This window comes from Cebidichthys violaceus, unplaced genomic scaffold (assembly GCF_023349555.1).
Source record: "Cebidichthys violaceus isolate CVI_PGR_0920_01 unplaced genomic scaffold, fCebVio1.0.p SCAF_1, whole genome shotgun sequence".
Classification (NCBI taxonomy): domain Eukaryota; kingdom Metazoa; phylum Chordata; class Actinopteri; order Perciformes; family Stichaeidae; genus Cebidichthys; species Cebidichthys violaceus.
In genome coordinates this window covers 11,467,402-11,487,714 of record NW_027176262.1, presented here as the reverse complement: position 1 = coordinate 11,487,714, position 20,313 = coordinate 11,467,402, and the positions used below count along the sequence as shown (strand labels likewise).

Sequence of the window (20,313 nt, the reverse complement as noted above, 5' to 3'; positions counted from 1 at the left end):
AAAGAATTGGCCAAGCACAGAGCTTTGATTTCACTTTGGAGATATAGAGTCCCAGGACCAAACTTCGGAAGCCACCACGGAGCAATTTTCAGCGCCTATCACAGCTCATTCATCATGGTGTGATTGCCATGTCGCTGTTATCTCGCTTGTGGGCGGGAGACGAGCCACAGCTGAAAGCCTCCATAACAATTCCTTACCTGTAGCAGTGGCCTGGGAGACTGTGTGTGTTTGTGTGATTGCAATTGCATTTATGTGTGTATGTGTGTGTGTGTTCAGTATATCTAGTTGTGTGTTTATGTGCACACTTGACATGTGCACCTGGCCTTCACCGGGCAGTTTCATTACACCTACACAGAGCTGTCATCTTCTCCCTTCAATTTCACTAACAGCTCGGGGGGGGGGGGGGGGGGGGGTTGCCCCAGAATTGATTATCACTTTACTGCAAGGCCAAAAACCATGTGCTTTTGTAAGCATTGATTGAGTTTGTTACCTCGTGAAAGAACATTTTGGTATTCTTGTCAGTACTTTCTCTCACTCTTTTTAGTTCGGTGGGCTCGTACAAGTGTGCCACGTCAGATTCAGCAAACGCTCCTTACTTCAGATCACTGTGTGAAAGACCAGCGTAAACGTAATGAATACCACCTGTGCTTAAATGAGCATGCAGTTATGAGAATTGTAAATATCCATAATAAACACCCCAATAATACCATATAAGGCTATGCATCCTGCCCGATATGTCCTATATTGAAGTCCTGTTTTTAGAGATCCATAAAGGCCATTCAAGCTGTTAAATATGATGGACTTTCTATCATTTTCACAGCATCAGTAGCATAATTAAGGGACCTGTTAAAGCCTAGGAATGGGGGGAAAAAATGCTTTTAATGCCATGTCATCTGAGGGTCGTACTCTCACTGAAATATAGGAGAAATGGTTCGATATGCAAAACGTCTCGCCACAGCAAGGCCGCCAGTGACTGCAACTAGCTCAAATAATTGAAGATGCTCATATTTTATTATATCAATTGCCAATTTAAATGAATGATGATATCGTTATAGGCTATATAAATACTTTCAAAATTGTATTAACCAATAAATCAAATCTCAGGATAATGTCAACATAATTATAATGTGTAATTTATATAGGGTTTTAAAACTATCCAACACACTAGTGAAAAATGTAGGTTTGGATAACAGCAGACTAACTGCAAATGACTGGACCACTCGTAAAATTAAAAAATACGAGGAAAGTGGTGAGTGCAGCAAGTTCTCCTAAAGAACAAATCTGCTTTTACAAGTGGTTCTTGCATGAGGGAGGCCCAATGTCTTTGTACCCTCAGTAGTTGTTGCATTGTGTTTTCTGTATTCTGATATACAGTAGCTTGTCAAGCAGTAGAAAGAGCGATTTGTTTTCATTGCTATAGTTTTAGTCAATTCTGATTTCAGGTGATTTACATTGTTATGACGTAACTCGTGGATTTTAGTCTGCATATGGACACATTCTTTTACCAGTGTGTACGAGTAAGCGGAAGTACGTACCTATCTGCGTGCCAATGGTGTGATATTAAAGTGCGATAACAGGCAATACATTTCCAAAAATCCTATAGATATATATTAAATATACTTGTTTTGGTTTGGTTGGCCCAGAACACGCCAAGGAAGAGACCCAGTCTGTATTGTTTTGATTTTTTACTTTACTTTAAATTCCAGCAGACTGCCTCCAGCTGGTTAAAAACAACAACGCATTTGATTTTTGCAAATGGAAATGATTTAAATGTTTATCTGCAAATAGAGCGGGAAAGTGAGATCCGATCACAAGTTCTCAAGATGCAAGATCCAAGGCCATATTTTCAAGTGAAGCTAGTGGATGTTGGATGATAATGATGGTGACGATGAGACCTCTCATCCAATTTATTCTGAGAGCATCAATAAGAATAACTCAACTTGCAAGCAAGTGTAATAGCGTCCAAGCACCTGATGCAACTCAAACGGGATGTGTGTGCCTTGCAACAGCTGACCACCACCACTTCCCAATAAAAAGACACATTCAAATTGATACACACATTTTAAAATTAACATTAATGTTTAAAAGATAATAATACTCATCTCATCTGAGCATAAAGCCACCAAGTCCACACACACACACACACACACACACACACACACACACACACACAGCCCAAGTCACATTGTTGAACGCATTGTTTTCACTGGCTACATGCAAATACATGCAGTTATTACACCACTAGCAAATCATTAAACAGCCTTGGGTCTTAACACAGTGTATCCCTCATTTAATTATGCTCCTAAATACCACTCATGCTCAGTGCTCTCAGAATTTGGCACTCTTTGTTATTCCTCATTTCTGAAAGAAAGTACATGGAGCAGAGCTTTACGTGAAGGACTATTTGGTGCCAGCTTTCTGTCATAGTTAGGGAATCATACCGTCTGCATATTTAAATCCCAATTCAAGACCCATTTTCCTTGTTAATACCTGAAACCTGCTTTAAGTGCCTTCGGTAGGATCCACTTTCTGCCTTTGTCAACTACAATTCTTGTTGTAATTCCTCAGTTTTCCTGCACACTACCCTTGTATTACTGAGTGCTGTCATTTCCACTCACATACACATTGGTAAGCATTCAACAGTGCACATAAAGCCGACTGATAAAAGCAGACACAGAGGCAGATTTTCAGGCACAAAGGCTCAGCAGCACTATGTGCATGTGCACCTGAATCTGCACCCACAGACACACGATCTGTCTCCATTTAATGAAGTCTGTGTGTACTTGTTCTCTCTCTGGTTTCACCTCATTTGTATTGAAATTGCTTTATAAAAAATGTAAATGACCTGGCCCTTTTTCTAATGACCTAGTATTTCTCAGAGTATTGTCGGAGCCTCTGTGGCTCTTCTTCAAACAGAACTACCAAACCCTGTGAGAGAATTATATCTCAGCTGCCAGTTTGCTGGGCTCTGGAGAGCAAGTTTTTAAGGATAAGAAAACAGTTGAGGAAAGCGAGGAGGGTTGTGTGAAGACATCTTGAACACCCTGAGGTTTTAAAAGGGGAAACTCCACTGTGGTGTCTGAAGTTGAATGTGAACAACACCCACCGGTGCACCTGGCGCTCTGCGTCTGTATGTGTGTGCGTACATGTACTTGTGCATATGCAAGAGAGTGTGCTTCTTCCTCCGAAGTTATCAGTCCACAACCAGACTCCTCATGGCCTGGGAATAAGAGCTGCTTTAAAAGTCTGCATTTCTTTAAAGCTTCAAACTTATAGCTTTATTGCAGTTTTGCTGTGGTGTGCAAAATAAGGTAGATGGGATTTCTTTGTGATTTTGCCGTCATGGAACACAGCACTTTCATACCCCTGTATAGACCTTTCATACCTTTTATATAGTTATTTTTATATGATTTTGTTCTCAACTTCACAGAAGGCTTCTAGTGAAAGTGGTTCCTAGTAATTTTTCTTTCAATGTTTGGTGGAAGTTTTTGGGTGAGTATAAACTGCAGAAAATATATCAGCTTCAAATAGCAGTTGTGTTTCCATGTCTGCAACCCAGCACAGATCTAATTAACAGGCAAATTTGACCGGTCATTTTTTTTAACAGAATTGCAATGCTATAAAACAGCTTTGGACCATGTATATTTTCTCGTCAGCTAATGTCGTTCACACACAGTGTCACAGGAAATAAATTGGAACACATTTGGAATGTTTACGTTTACAACTGTGAAATGGTCTATAGGGCAACGGGAGCTCAGCGAAAGAGAGACAAATTGAAACCAAAGAAAGTGACAAAGAAAACAACAGAAGAGTCCCCATGGTATTGATCTCTGTTGTGTTTTTACTGGTGTGATTGATGGATGTGTGCGAGGTCTGCTTTTATTAGTCTGTACTTAACCAGGTCAACACAGAGGGATGGAGGGAAGACAATATACAAAGGCAGTAGTTTCTAGCCTTAGTCCAAGAGATCGAGCTTCCTTATGACGGCAGCTATTTGTTAAAAATATAAAATCCTTTTCCCATTCACACATATATCAACAAGAAGCTGGGAAGTGAATTGTGTTTTTTGCTGAATTAAGTCTTGTAGTAAGACACAAACACATTCATCCAGCTACCCTACTAGTTCTCTCTTTAGTTAGTGTGAAGAGCTGTTAAGTGACTGTAGCAGGTTTCCGTTTTTCTTCATTTCTTCCCTGTCCCTCTGTCTGGCTCACGTTGTGTACAAAACATCTATAAAAAGCCAACCGCTGCAACATTGTTGCAGAAATTGGAAGGAGTGAAATCGTCTGACTTGGTCTGGCTTGACTGCAAGTCGGTGCTGGAAAAGCTTCAGCAGTCTGTGAGCTATGAAATTAGCATTTATATTGTGCCCCATGTATGCTGAAACATGATGCATAGACATAATTTAAGGCCAGTGAGGTGTGTGGCTGTTATATGGAGTCAATGAAAAGACAAACAAATGTACTTTTATAATTTGTACATACTATCCCTTACTGGCTGAAAACTTGATAAGCATTTTGTTTACGCTTCTACTTGTTAGAGGACAAAAAGGCTTTAAGGCTAATTATATGATCTACTTTTATTATTGTCAATAAATCCCAGAAATAGACTAAAACCCACAATGCTTTAGTTCGTCAACAGCCTGTCCACAGTCTCTTCCTGACCTTAACCAAAGCACTGTTGTTTCACTCATCATCCCACCCGACTATCTCCCTCTGACTTGTGTGGGGTACAAAAGTGTAGCACTTCCTTCACTCAGACAATGTTGCTTGTGAACATGATCCAAAATTACATTTACAAGCAAAATGCAATTAGGAAAACTAATTAATATTATGTAAATATGATTTCTAGGAGACAGGTTTGGGAATTGGTGAGTATTTACAGCACTTTAAACACAATAAATTCAAAATAATCTATAGTACCCCTGTTTATTGTTATGAGGAAACATGTCACAGGTTATTGTTGCTGTTTAATCGAACTATGAGCCTGGTTAGATAAATTGAATCCATATGCAGATTCTAGGTGCAGAGATACGTAGAAATAGTCGATCAGCAGTCATTTTATTCTCAGTCTTATCACAGCAGAGCAGGAGGCTGTGGTTTCTACTGTCCAGTGATGCAGCGAGAGAGAGAGAGGCAAAGCCGCACAATCCTGTGTCAAAGTGATCTGAACTCCCTACCCCCCAACCTCTGTACGCAGCCACGGGTGGAACAAAGTGGTTGCTATGACAACAGGGCCAGTCACAGTAACAGTCGTGCCACCTGATGTGCACCAAGTTCTCAAATGTTGCTGATTTCAGTGGAGCTATACTATTTTTGTAGCTTTCGCTGTGAGGCAAATCAATTGCCAGTCAACCAGCTACCACACAAATAAGTATTTCCAGCTGTGGAGATGACAAAACAATTTCACTTCTATTCCAGTTCTGAAAATACACAACACTGCTTATGCTTCACCCTCCTGAAAGCTGTCACAGTGACTTTGAATGGATTTCGCACATGACTGTGGTGAATTACACCGCCCCCCCGCTGTACGTAATTCTGTCAACACAAGTAGTCGAATCTATTGAACAAGCTTGTGGTTAAACAAAGATTTGTGAGCTAGTATATACCTTACATAAGCACATAGACTTGTTGTCAGTAAAGCTTCTATCAGCTACAATAAAAAAAAGAACTTTAGTTTCCTTTTTCTTGTCTAAGCACAAGAAAATGCTTAGACTTGTTAATCACTGTTATCTGATGTCACGTCGCCAAAGTAAGTTAGTTTTCGCTGGATTCACGAGCTGAGTGCCGGGCTAGAGCAACAGCAAAGTAGTACATAACACCGTCTTTTTTATGATGTAGTGGAGCCCAAGCACACCAGTTTGACAGTTGCATTATTTGAAAAGCAGCGCAATAAGGGGGGCTCCAAAATACAACTCTGCTGGGCTCTTTAAATCTCCTTACAACATCAACTAAATGAAAAAACAAGACATAAATAAACAGACAGCCGAACAGAGAGTTGGTTCTCTAAAAGACAGGTTGTAAATAGGTGTGTGTTTGGGTGTGTGAGTATGTGTGTGGTGAGAGGAAAACTGCTTTTGTTTCTTATCCACTTTTTGCTGGATATAACAGATTGGCATGTCTGATTGTCCCTCATTTTAGTGTCTGGCTCTGCTTCAAATCCACAAATCTAGGTTTTCATTGAAGGCAGTAAACCTGGTGTGAACAATGACCTCCAAAGGACATATGGGATGCTTATACCATTCTTCCTGACAGTGAAATATTTAGTTAGGTTCTGTAAGGCAACCGTTAAATGTTAAAGAGGTGCTTAAGCAATTTAGTAGTACACTTACAAAAAGTTGTGGAGAATTTTTAGAAAGAATTGTCAAAATCGAAGTAACATAGTCTAAGATGTTCTGACATTAAGCCTCATCAGCCAAGCCGAAAGAAAGATTTCCCAGAATGCAACTCAGTAGCCCATTTCTTTTTTATTTGCACAAGCTGAACTCTCAGACAATTAAAGTGAATAGTGCAATCCAGTATGAATTGTGTTTGCTGTGACTGTGCAATATGACATGATCTCGTCTCTGCTCCGTCTTGCTTTGCCACACTATTTTTTATAGACAGTTGTGGATGTACTGTCTACGATGCAAACCATGTGTGTTTTTCAGGAGAATCCGTATGTGATGCTGCGGCAGAACCACCAAGAGCTGGAGGGGAATGACCGCTATGAAGGCTTCTGTGTGGACATGCTGAAGGAGCTGGCAGATATTCTCAAGTTCAAGTATCGCATACGGCTGGTGGGAGACGGACTGTACGGGGTTCCTGGAGCCAATGGAACATGGACCGGCATGGTTGGAGAGCTCATATCAAGGGTATGGAAAAAAAAAATACACATGCACAGTCTGTAAACACACCCTACAACCATAAATCATGATTTGTATCAAATCATATACCCATATAAGCACACCAGTGTCCAAAGTACTTGCTTAAGGCATTCACATACACAAACAGAAGAAAGTATCGTTCAGCTTTCATGTAGTTCACAGCTTGCAGCTTTCCTTTATGTCATACATTTTTCATTCAGCACTTTTTTCATCTAAAGCATTGTATTTTCCAAAACAGTCACAGCTTGTTGGTGGCTTGTTCCCTGTCAGCTCCTTTTCCTAAGCCTTCTGACCTTAACAGACTTTCCTCCTGAATCGGTCTATGTTGTTGCTGTTAAATCTCTGAGTGAGGTGTTTCACTCCTCCAGCTACACTGTATGTGGCTCTTAACAGGCAGATAAGGTTATATCATGCCCAGTTCACACTACATGACTTTAGCACAGATTTTCTACTCGCAGACAATTTGGAGCTCCCCAACAAAATCCCTCAGAGGCAGGATTTGACTTGGACAAAAACACCCTGGCATGGGCCGGTCAGACAAAAAAAAACTTGTGTTGGCCCAAAAGGCACATCTGCCCATCCGGAAATTGGCCGGTATGCTTGATGGCCAGTCCACCTCTGATCAGAGGCAAATCATTGTTGGTTTGGCGTTCACAAATTGGCACTAGAGCACTATGCCAAAGCATCCCAGACCATCCATTATCTTTAACTGCTTATCCTGTTCAGGATCGCGGTGGGGCTGAATCCGATCCCAGCTGACATTTGCCAAAGGCAGACGACACCCTGGACAGGTCGCTAGACTATCGCAGGACTGACACATAAAGACAGACAACCATTCACCCTCACATTCACACCTACGGGCAACTTAGAGTCATGAATTAACCTCTTTGGACTGTGGGAGGAAGCCGGAGACCCTGGACAGAACCCAAGCTGGCACAAGGAGAACATGCAAACGCCACACAAAAGGGCAAACCCAGGATCAAACCCCGACAGTGCTCGCCACCACACCACCATGCAGTCCCATCTTAGACTACATCCACACTACTCCGTTTCTATTTGAAAACGCATATGTTTTGCTATGTTTACACTGAGCCTCCACACTACGCTGGCATTTTCAAGCACCGAATATGGAGGACTTTAGAAAGCCTCCCGAAGACGGATACGTTTGGAAACTCCGGGTAACGTATTCGTCTGGACAGACGTAAACGCATACGTTTAGAAACAATGACGTAGACACCCGCGATCGACTACCAGGTTAATTTAACATGGACAACTGATTACAGGCGTTACTGATCTTGTTGTCTTTACTAGCAGCTGTTGTCCAGTTAAAGTCTGCATGTCTGCGGAGGAAACAGCTGTTATTGAAGCAATCAGTGAGCGGTGTGAGAGAGAGAGAGAGAGAGAGATCAGTGAGCGGAGAGAGAGAGAGAGAGAGAGAGAGAGAGAGAGAGAGAGAGAGAGAGAGAGAGACCCGCAGCTGTAACTAACGTTAAGTCTGAAAAATAAAACGTATAAAACTTTCCACGAACTGTATCTGTTTGAGTTCAGAGGAAGATTTGAGAGAAGATCTTAAGTATCAAACACGTACTTAAGATCATTAAAGACTACTTTATTACTCTGGTTGCTTAGTTACAAAATACAACAATCTACTTCCTGTTTACATCGGCGCATGTCCAGTGTACGTGAAGAGTCACGTGATATTCGTTTTCAGGCGTGTAGTCTGGACGGAGATCATTTCGAAAACGATGGCTGAAACGCTGTGTGGACTGACTTTGTTTTTGTTTGAAAACTGAGTAGTATGGATGTAGCGTTAGATATGTAACATGCGAAATATCTGGACCGTGGGGGTCTGTCGGAGAGCTACAGCCAAGAGAGCACAAGACACAGGCTGAAAAAGTGGATGTTGGAGGGATTGTCTGTAACAATAGGAACTTTACTGTATGTGTAGGATTTGCAACAGAGAAACAAATAGTAAAGATGTGTGGAAACAGGCTAATTTGTGAACATGTGTGCCGACAGCAAGAGCAACAATCATGACTCCAAGGAAAGTTCAGGCAGATTGCTTGACTAAAAAGTCCTGTCTCACGCATGGTATTACATATTTTTTCCGCGTCACTTCTTGCATGTGTTTCAGTGACAAAACAGTCTCATCTGGGATTCGTCTTGGTGAAAGATCTGGTAGTGTGCGACCCCCTGTCGTCGGTTAGTCATGTAGTGTGAAAACCAGAAGGACTTCGAGACTCACGATTACAAGACAGCAAGTTATGTAGTGTTAACAGAACAGCGATCTGACAACTTTGAAAGTCGTGTAGTGTCAACTTGGCTTAAGGGAGCTGAGGGGAGAAGAGGGGCAGGGGGGGGGAGTGAAACAGCATGAAAAATAGTGAGGAGGAAGGCTGGGGTGAGGAAGAGGAAAACAGGAATGAAGCAGAAAGGGATTGAGCCACTCCTAAGAGGTGATCTGTCTTAATACTGTGGGCTAATGGAGGGCAAATCCATTAAGTATGTAAAGCAAGGAGTGCCTGCTCTTGTTATTGTCACAGCCTGCCACCGCCTTCATCCCCTGTAAGTTGCCTGCAGAAGGCTGACCTTCAGAAGTGCCATGGTTAAAGTCAAGGCAGGGGGCGGACAAAAAGTCGAGACGCACTTGAGAGACATTTGTCACAGGATGGGGGACATCTGGAGGGATGTTCCACAGTGGACAGAAAGGATTGAGCGTGTTTGGATAAAGGCTTAGAAAGGGATGGGGAAGATGGCAGAGTAAAAAAGATTGTGACAAAAAACAAAGGAACAGCCATGGTTTTAATTTTAATGTAAGTTTAATGGATAAGCTGAAAGGATATGATATACTCCGTAGCAGCAAAGGAGGACAGCCTTAGGTTATTCCGGACAACAGATACCTGTGTCCCTGCCAGTACTATTTAGACTGAACAATATTTCACTGTTTGAGGGTGATTAGTTTGACGGGTGTCAGGCTGCCTGAGCTAACAATGAGACCAGACATGCCAGTATGTCCTGGTTCCTTAATCCACTGTGCTGCAGTTAGAGAACAGAGGCATCTCCAAAGACTAAACTCTTAAAGTCAAATGCTACATCCTAGAGGGTAATGTATAATTCATTCCTCACATTTGCAAGTTTTATTTAGTCTTTTTTACAGAGTTACCCTGAAATGATTGAATGCAAGTTGAAATGGGTATGATACAATATTGAACAGCTAACATTACGGTGTGGTTTTTTTCAGTTACTCTAGAAGGCATAACAACAGGCAGGCAAAGGAATCCAGTAATCAATATTAATATTCTATCGTCACATGAATATTTCAGAAGCTGTTACGACCGTGTGTTCGTTTTTTAAAGGATCATGACTTCCTTTGTTGGAATTGCCTGGATGGTCTCTCCCTGCATGTGACTTCCTCCCGGCACTGGGAGCAGGCGATCAGATTTTCAAACGGCGGAGAGAGAAAAAAGACGAGGCGGAGGCTCGGGACAGCTGATGATGGAAGGTCAAAGCCTGCGGGCAGAAGCGAGGGCAGCATGGAGACTGTAGGCTGCAGTGTGGAGTGTAGGCTGGGTCGAGGTTAAAGAGGTGGACATTTTGAAGTGTCACACACTAATTGGAGCACAGACAGAGCAGGGCTTTTTAGGTGAAGCTCTAAATGTCTTCTGGTAGCATTTCAAACCTGCTCTAAAGGTTAAAATAATTATGGAAAAAAACATCCATTTTTACATCACACCAAAATGGATGTTGTAGCAAAAACACTCTTTCATGCATGCCAGATGCCGCTCTCCCTGTCTCTCTTTCCTGGAGATACAAACAGTGTTTTGTGGATTTTGAGTGGCGTCTGCAGTGCTGCAGCACAACTCCCCTCTCCTCACTCTCATCCTCCCATTCCTCTCTGTCTCCCCAATCCTCTTAGTTCTCCTGCAGCAGACAAAGAGCAATGCGTTTCTGCTTTCACTCTTTGCTCCTCAGGGGGATGAAAAATCCCTTGCAGTTGCACTTTGCTGGCCTGTATTATTAGCAGGGAGCTGTCCAGTGTTCAGCGTACATTGACCATTTCTATGTGGGCGCGTGTGTGTGTCTGTGTGTTTGTGTGTTTCTAAGTGTGTCTCTTACCAGCCGCTGCTTTGTCAAGTGATTTGTCTTGACAGTGTTCCCTTGGCCAGCCACAATGGTTACCCTCAGCTCTCTTGTGCCCTACACACGCACACACAGACACATAGTGCCAATGCTGAATTGTCCTCACCACAGATCGTGGACAAATAGGCTAAGGGATACAAAAGGGCATTATTAGGGAACTAGCATCTAGTAGCCCACTTCGTATGTTTTCCTTTCAAGCTCTTGAATTATTGGTGATGTCATAAACGCATGTCACGTCCTCACCGACTATGTTCAGTATGCCTTTGACTGTGTGTTCATCTGATTTGATTGTACTCACCCCCCCGTGTTTCAGAAAGCTGACCTGGCAGTCGCAGGCCTCACCATCACAGCAGAGCGTGAAAAGGTCATTGACTTCTCCAAGCCTTTCATGACCCTCGGCATCAGCATCATGTACCGCGTCCACCTGGTGAGTTACCGGCCCTCCAAACACACACGCACACACTCTAACCGATCGAAGCGGCTCTCATACTGCTTGCGGATGTACCACGGCAGGCTGTCAGCGTTGTCTAATGGCTGGAAAAGAACCAATCTCTCTTTTGGACTGTGGAGTCTATCTCTCTTAGTCGGTCCAAATCCTTCCACAAACTCACTTCTTTTGCACCTTATCACCTCTTTTACCTCTTAGCTATTCCATTTCCCCTGCATCTGTGTGTTTTCAAAGCCATACTCTCCTCTTCCTTATGTCCTCCTCTCCTCCAACCCTTAGTCTCGCTTTTTTGCATCTTCTTTATCTTCTCAACATCCTTTCCCTGCAGTCTCAACTTGTAATAGTCCTCCTCTGTGTTTGCTCATTTCCTCCTTCTGTTGCTGTGCCGCCCCCCCCCCCCCATCCTTGCAGCACCAGTTGGCATGCTTTACCGTGTGAACTTCCTGATGAATGTACCAGTTCCACAATTGTTTTCTGCTTGCCCTCTGCATGGGTTTGGTCATCCTATTCACATAAGCAACACCCTCCATGCTCTGCAGAGAGCAAGCCCAAGCAAGAAACATTGAAACAACAGCAGTGCAGGTGGAAATGAGCCAATGTTTGCAGAGTCACTGGCCCATTAATCATTAGTCCTCCCCCAAAACCCAAGGTGACACAGCGGAGCCCATGGCACTGGCCACAGTCCGCACTTAGGTGATCTGGCACGTGCATAGTTTCCCAGAGGGCTATTTACTCATATTCTGGCTCCTGTCTCCCCGTCTTGTAAATTTCCTCCTTCTCACCTTCCAATAGTCTACACACAGCACTAATTGGTGTAGCAGTGAGGGACTCAATTAAGCGCCAACAGTTGGGGAGAATTAATCAAAGCTCACAGCAGGTACAGTGTTAAATGGGCTGCTGGGTAGCGTATCACCTCTGAAGTGGGCGGCAGGCAGGCGAGTCGCAGCATGACGAGGTAATATGGAGCCGATGTCCCTCGGGCTGAACCACAAAGTCAGAGGATTTAATTAGCACAGACTTGACCAAGTTGACACCAGATTCCTGAGTAGGCTAAGAGGTCAATAAGAAGGAAAAGAATAAAGCAGTTATTATAAAGATAAAGCACCAGTGTACAGAGTTTCTTTAAATTCAGAAAAGTACAAGACAAGAGGGAAAATGAAGACAGGTGTCCCCTTTCTCTGCCCCACCATCATTTTCTCATGCTCTTTTTACTCCCCCATTGCCCCTTGGTGTTTTCTCAGCTCTCACTCAGAAAAGTCCCTCAGCATGGCTCTAAAATTCGATATTTGAATTTCTGTGACTGCTCTTGTTTAGTTCTAATCCAATGACTATTGATCTGAGCCACAGTGGTTTCTACAAGGGGGTTTGCTGCTTATTTCAAACTTTAAATGAAAACTACGGTCTAATCAATAAGAATGGTGAATGCAATAAAATAAAGGTGCTGGTTAAGTATTAATTACCGTCAGACTATCTGCCATTCAATCACCATCTCTGCTCTTTGTTTGTATGTATGTATTGTACATCTTTCTCTATCTCTATCTCTCTCGCTCTCTCTCTTTCTCGGTCTCTCTCTCTTCCTCTGTCACTCTCTGGCTCTCTCTCTTTCTCTGTCTCTCTCTCTTTCTCTGTTTCTCTCTCTCTCTTACTCTCTCTCTCTTTATCTCTCTCTCTCTCTCTCTCTCTCTCTCTCTCTCTCTCTCTCTCTCTCTCTCTCTCTCTCTCTCTGCCTACGCACAGGCTATAGCCCTAGCCCAAAGCATTAACTTTCGTATTGTCTGTCTGGCATCCATCCCATTTTGTGAGCACGATATCTCAGGAACGCCTGGAGGGAATTTCTTCAACATTGGCACAAACATCCACTTGGACTCATTGATGAACTGATTGGAATTTGGTTGACAAAAGTCAAGGTCACTGTGGCCTATCAATACACTGTTTTTGGCCATAACTCAAGAATTGATGTGCCAAATATCACAATTTCACAAATATGTCTAAAATAATGAAGTGATGACATTTTGGACAGACGTAACATGACTGCAACTCTACTGGTTCCTCTACTCAAAAAATCTCATGTCTGGGTTCTCCAGCTGTCTTGCCTGACTATTTTGTTGCTGGTTGTAGGTTTGCAATATGTACTATAGTCATGTAGTACTTTGGCATGTGGTTTGAGGCCATATAAATAGGCAATATAAATAAATAAGGTTTGCTTTTAAACACAAATCAAAGAGCTATACCTTCACCTCAGAAGCCACTATGTGAATTGGGCCACAGAGTTAATAACCCAGACATAACCTACAGCTACTGTCAACCTCTTCTCATAAAAACCATCCCTCCCATTACATTCATCATCTGTTGGACAAAGAGCCATATGCTGTAACCAAAGACCCCAACACTCCGAGTTACTTTATATCGGTGCCAGTTCCATCATGCAAACACTTCCTTCATTTTGGGGACTGTGCGGCAAAGTAAACTCATTGTGCATACGAGAGAAAGAGAGAGCGGCACTTAGTTAGACATAGCAGCTAATTAGGGGCGAGTGGAAGCCGTGTCAGATTCAGCAGCTGCCCTTAGGGTACAGCGTAGCATACGGAGCTTTATTGACTCTTTGGCCACACGCGATCTCAGACTCAAAATGACACCGCCACAAACACATGTAGCCTTCCCACTGTAATGCACAGTCACAAGCATGTACAAAACACACAGACATAAAGCCAAACAAGAGCCCTGGAGACAGCAGGATGTTGTTATGATTATGGCCCTGTGACCTCTGCCAATTCAACTGCTCTCTGCAGATTGCACCTGCAGCTATCTCAACAACAGCAACAGCTAATGGCGTCGAGTCTGACACAATTAGAAAGGAACACACTACCAAAGAGCCCAGAAAAAAAGACAGAAGGTGGGGAGGCACAGGGTGGGAACGGAAGAAAGACGAAAGAGAATTAGCAAGAAATGGGCAGAAAGAAAAGCAAAAGGGGTGGAGAGAAGACAGAGATACGAGAGCAGGAGTTGAAATGACAATGGGAAGTCTCCTTCAGCGAGTCAGTATTCAGGCAGCCTCAGGGGGCAACAGTGTGGTATGAATACCAAAAGGCAGGATGACTAGCTAAAATCCTTGACTGGATAACCTCACTAGCTCCTTCAGCCCTGGCCTGCCATCCCAAGAGGGGGGGGAGGGGTGCAATGAAGGAGGGACAGTGGGAAGTTGAGACAGAACAAGGGCAGTGCAAGGTAAAAATGAATGAGCTCTTCATATGCATGTATATATATGTATGCATGAGTACAGAGGGATATACGCATACTATAATAGGCAGCAATTCCTCGTTATTCTATTTGTTGACATGTACTCATAAAAACAGGTTGTAAAGGATTCTTTGCCCTCTGCACGACGTCTGCATTCTCTTCCGTCCTTTGATTTGCCTTACGTCCTTGTATCTTAACGTGACGATAAACCTTCATAAACCGATTCCCCTGCCTTTAATAAAAATAACTCAAACATGGCAGCAAATGTTTATCTATGAAGAGCAAGAGCAACCTGGCTATAATTTCTACTCATATACACACATTTGGTGCTTGTTCTACTCCCTTTATTGCTTACTTTTGATATCTTAACTATTAACTATTAATGTCAATATTTTGTTAGTTTGTCTGATCATTATGTCATAGGTCCTAGAGTAACTACCAGATTAGCCATGGTTGCTGTGTTTTCCTCAGCCAGAAGTCAGCTACCTGCTGCCTCTGTGTTTAGCGTTGGTGCTCTCTACGCACTCGGTTGCCCAAGCACGTACTGTATCTGCCCTGCTGCGGATGACTGACAGCACAGACAGCTGCTGACAAGCTTTGAAATACAAGCACACACAAACACATCAGCTTCTGACAGTCTGTCTTGCGCACAGACTCACCTTCCAAAATGAAGAGAGAGCAGACCACCTATATTAGCTCACTGTTTCAACAATAATCCTAGGCCATTTTGATGGATTGGGAGGTATTTGTGGTTTCATAAATTGCTCTCTCCAGTCAGTTTATCCCTGATAACCTATGAATTACTAAATCCACTCAATATTTACCTACATAAGTTATTGATAACTGTGCTAACATCAGTGACACTGAGCCCTCAGCTGTAGAGATGAATCAGTTGTAAGCATCTGTGAAGGACAGATGCACGTCTTGGAGGCTGTCCTGGCCAACCTTAGCGAGCTGTGTGCTGACACGGGAGGGTTCGTCAGCTGATTTGGCTCACCTGGGCCCGTGAGCTCCAAATACTGGCACCTGTGCTTATCCCGATATCCCTCCTCGACTCCTCTATCCTCTATCCTTGTTCCTCGATCATGAAATCAATGGAGACCCGCCACCTTGAAGGATGTCTCAATTCATTAAATGCTCTTGGAGGAGACAATGATAGAGATAGGCTTCCAGAGGAGAGGGAAGTGAAGATACACAAGTGCAGCCTTTGCCGAAGTGTTTCTGCTATATGTTTGTAAATGCTCCACCCCCATGTTGAACACAGGACTATTGTCCAAAAAGATAATTTTGAAAGGACACTATGCGTGTAAAGTGCATATATTGACACGCCATCCCGACACATTAATAGTAATACTATGGGTACCTAGTGCATCGATCTCCAACGCCAAAGGGGCACTGACCGGACGCTAGTAGTTGACAAGTTGGGAGGGAGAATGCATTGGATCCACCTACTCCATTGTCGGTTTTGTGTTTATCTTATTGTTGATAAACTATGTTTGTTTTAAGTATAACCTTGCATGAACTCCCTCCTTGTCACACAGTGTTTCATAATTTCTTTACATAACAGGAAACAGGAGTCAGTCAACCTGTTCTATGGACCACCTCCACTTAAACGTAGACTTACTTTGGGAAAGCGACGTTTGTAACTCAGTGGATATATTTTTGTTATGGGGAAATCAACTTACCAGTACGAACACTTGAACAACCCTTATTTAAATCATTAGGTCCTAAAAGTTGTAAAATGAGTTATTTTCTGTCCTCCGTTCATGTGAATGGACTGAGGTATAGGATACAGAAAACGCTAGTGTGCATGCTCTATGGACCCCATAATGCAGAAGATCCAGGTAATTTAATCTTAATTCTATACTCCAAAGTCTGACTTTTTTTGCTTCATGCACCACTGAGTAACTTTCATAGGAATAAACGAGGCGCCGCCTTGGACGCTGTATGCATTCTCTTTATACATCCCATGAGTTTCATCTCTCAGCCCCGTGCACACCTTTTTGCATTTTTTAAAGTTATTCAGTGGGTGGAATTAGGCTCAGACCTGGGGGTGGAGTTAGACTTTAAGAACTCATGTTTGTAAAATGGAAAAAAATATTTCCAGTGAAAATATCCTGACACACTTTAGATACATCCACACATATTTTTAATACATTTTGTGCAGTCCCCAATTTATCTGAATGTCTGAGTGCTCATTAGTTGTGTCTCTTGCAGCCTCACCATGGATAATTTCCATTCCAACTCCTGAAAACTTTGTCTTTAATTGTTGAAGCACACATATACCACAAAAGCAAAATTTTTGGAGGAGCACAGTTTTTTTTCCTGTTATCTTTCTCTCCTCTTATCTTTCTATCTGTCTTCATTTCTGATCTGCTCTTCTGCACCTTTACATCTCCACTAACCCCGTCTCTGAGGGTCTTTTCATTTTAATAATAGCACCTTGGTGGGAGCTTAAGATGTGGACACGTGGGGCGAGCATTTAACAAAAACGCTGGCTCAGCATGCACCAAACTGGACCAGCAAACAGGAGGACTCATGTCAGCACATACTGCTGTTACCCCAATAATGCAAGTGGCAACAAGAGGCAGCTTCACAGTTATACTCATTTTATAACAGTACTCTACCTCTGAGATGGCTATTGCATGTTTCACCACTTCACTATTCTATTTTGAGACAGCTATCATCATTATCATAAGCATTACACTCTACAGATAGACAGACAGACATTACGACTGGCAGGCTAATTTGAATCATGCAAAAAGATTACACTGAATCTCCCTCTCCTCTCCTGCTTCCTGCACCGCGCCTATTTTACTCAGTCAGGCTAATATGCAAGTGATTACAGACGCATTAATGAATTTTCTTCTCTGCGTAAGTCTAAATGGGTGTTCGTTTGTCATAACAATTGCTCAACAAAATAAGTTCACACTCTTACTACAAATTTAATTTTGGAGGGCCTCAGAAATGTATTACTGCAGTATTTTGGAATGCGTGATGTCCCCTAGCAGCACCTAATTAAGTATTTTTGCATTAAGTGATTTAGGCTCGTTCATGTGCTCCACTTTGCTGCTCGTCGACAGAAATGTAAGATAACTTCTACTCTCATAACAACACTTGGACATTTGGCTGTTTGATCACCTCCTCTATTCAACTATGTTCTGGCCCTGACAACCACCTCCATTTCATAGTCATTAACAGATGGTGGACGTACATCTGTGTGTAAATGGATAATATTCCCTTGCTGATGTTTGGTCAGCTAGGCTATAGGTTGAACATACACATAATAAATATATGCATGCAATAAACAGGCACAATCACCAGTAATTGGTTTCATTTAGAGGACAATAGCTGTTGTTGCTGGAAATGAAACATTAGGAATTAGCCCCTATATTCCCATTGGCCTGCTGGCTTAGCCACTTTATCTCCTCTTCCACTGGTTACCAATCCAAACCAATACCTACCAGCCCATAGCTGCTTCAGCACAGCTGTTTAAGCCAAAGCTATTAATCTCGTTCCTTTTTTGTTCTCCAAGCTGGGACGCCATTCGCTCCCAGTCATACATGAAGTCAGCTATAGGTCACAGAGATGAATTTTGGTTTAATATAGCTGTAATGGTTTACTTCATAATTTGACTTCATTAATTCTCTCTCTACTGCATGCAACCTTGTGGAGAGTGCAAATGACGACTGTTTTGACCTCTAATGGTTCTTTGATGATTTGACCTAGTACTGTATCGGATGTAATTTCACATAAAAGCATACTTTATACCAATTAATAGGAAACAGTTAGGAAATAGTGAGTTAACTCAGTTTTTTTTTCAGTGTCAGAATCCATGAAATAATACCTCTTATCTGTGATGTTGTATAAATATACAGCCCTGTGCCACTCTGTTGACAATTCATAGGAGACTGAGTTTGTGCTTTCATACAATGTTGATCTGAATGTTTACATGCAAATGAGATTCATATAATTATATTGTTATCAGTTTAGGACAGGAAAATCTAGGCTTATCATATCAAAATGCCTTTATTTACTGTCCCAGTCACCCTTTCCCTCTTTTCCAAATTACACAAGCGGCAGTAAATGTTGTTTAAAACAGACCAAATTATTAAGCCTGGGGGCAAAATAATCAACACTGAAATTCAGCAAAAAAAAAAATTATGAATCTTTGCACTTACTTTGTGGTGGTGATGGGAGAGATTTAGATGTTTGTTTTTTTCGCATGCTAATTATTTATTCTTCACTTTTGCATTTAAGCCTTTAACTTTTTGTTAAAAAAAAGCCGATGTTGGGTTGCCTTGTGTGAATTGAACGTGGGATCAAAGTGGTCATGGTCTGTGCAGGCTTTAATGATTTTAACCATTGTAATGAGTGTTTCTGTATGTCTGTGTGTTTCAGGGACGTAGGCCAGGCTACTTCTCCTTCCTGGATCCCTTCTCCCCTGGTGTCTGGCTCTTCATGCTTCTGGCCTATTTGGCTGTCAGCTGCGTCCTCTTTCTGGTGGCCAGGTAAAGAGCTCACCAGTAAAAGACGCTCTGTACAGATGACAGAGACAGACAGAGTGAGAGAGAGAATACAACAAGACAAACAAAGGTGGTCGAGTACAGAGAGTTGAACCACAAAAAGTTTGTTTGGGGGTTATACAGAGGAGGAAACAGGTGTTTGTTCTCTTGCCTCTAGTCTCTATCTATCTAGTCTATCTTCCACATCCAGGTAAAAAGAGATGTTCTCCCCCAGTGGTGCGTCTCCAGCATCATACTGGCCCCTGCTGGTCAGGGAGGGAACTGTTATTAAATTACACCATTATGAAGAAACTTTATAAAAAAAACGCAAATTTATATCTTATGTAACACCTTCTGAAATCACATTATCAGTCCACAGACAGGTAGATGTATTACCTGTGTGCAGAGAGTTCAGTGGGTGGTTTACTGTAATTATATTGAGTGATGTGATTTGATCATAATATTATGGTTAATATATACTTTTCGTTTTTGCTGAACTTTGGTAAGAACATTATTTCCTTTACAATCATAATAGGCATTAAGTTATCTGTGGCTGTAATTGTAATTGCCACAAAGATATCTCTTTCTAATGCAATTCCACTCAAAAGTGCCTTTTCTTTGCCAACAACACATTCCACTGCTAGACAAATCAAGTGCGTATCTACCAAAGTCTTTGTAGTTGAACAGAAGAAATGATTACAGAGACCAGTGTTCTTTCAATGTACATATGAACATTTGGGTGTTGTATTAAGGCTGTATTAGACTTTAAAAATCCCTAAATTCTTAATTTTTCTGTGTAATTATTTTGTTAATTTTAACAGATCAGATGGAAATCATGTCTTAGTTTTAAGACAGAAACACCACATAGTTGTCAGATAACTTTAGCTTCATGCAGCACCATTTGAACATACCAATTACATTGGTATGTTGGTATTACCTTCACCCCCACTGTTTAAGTAGGCAGCACATGGGGAAGGAAAAGCAGGTTGCTTCTCTCCAGACAGCCAAGGTGACTTTGAGCTCAGTTGACTGTTGGCGTTGTTTTTCTCCGTGTCTGTCTGTCCCTTTCTTTCTCCATTCTGCCCACTCCCTATCTCTTGAGTTTTGCTCTCGTCTGA

The 20,313-nt window shown here is 42.2% G+C and overlaps 1 protein-coding gene across 1 annotated transcript in view; it reads left to right on the top strand.

The window, feature by feature from the left end:
* Positions 1-20,313, top strand: part of grik4 (glutamate receptor, ionotropic, kainate 4) — a 286,850-nt gene that overhangs the window by 256,187 nt on the left and 10,350 nt on the right. The window contains exons 13-15 of the mRNA XM_068710683.1: positions 6,650-6,853; positions 11,319-11,432; positions 19,092-19,201. Of these exons, the coding sequence (XP_068566784.1) occupies positions 6,650-6,853; positions 11,319-11,432; positions 19,092-19,201 (428 nt within the window). The remainder of the gene's footprint in view (positions 1-6,649; positions 6,854-11,318; positions 11,433-19,091; positions 19,202-20,313) is intronic.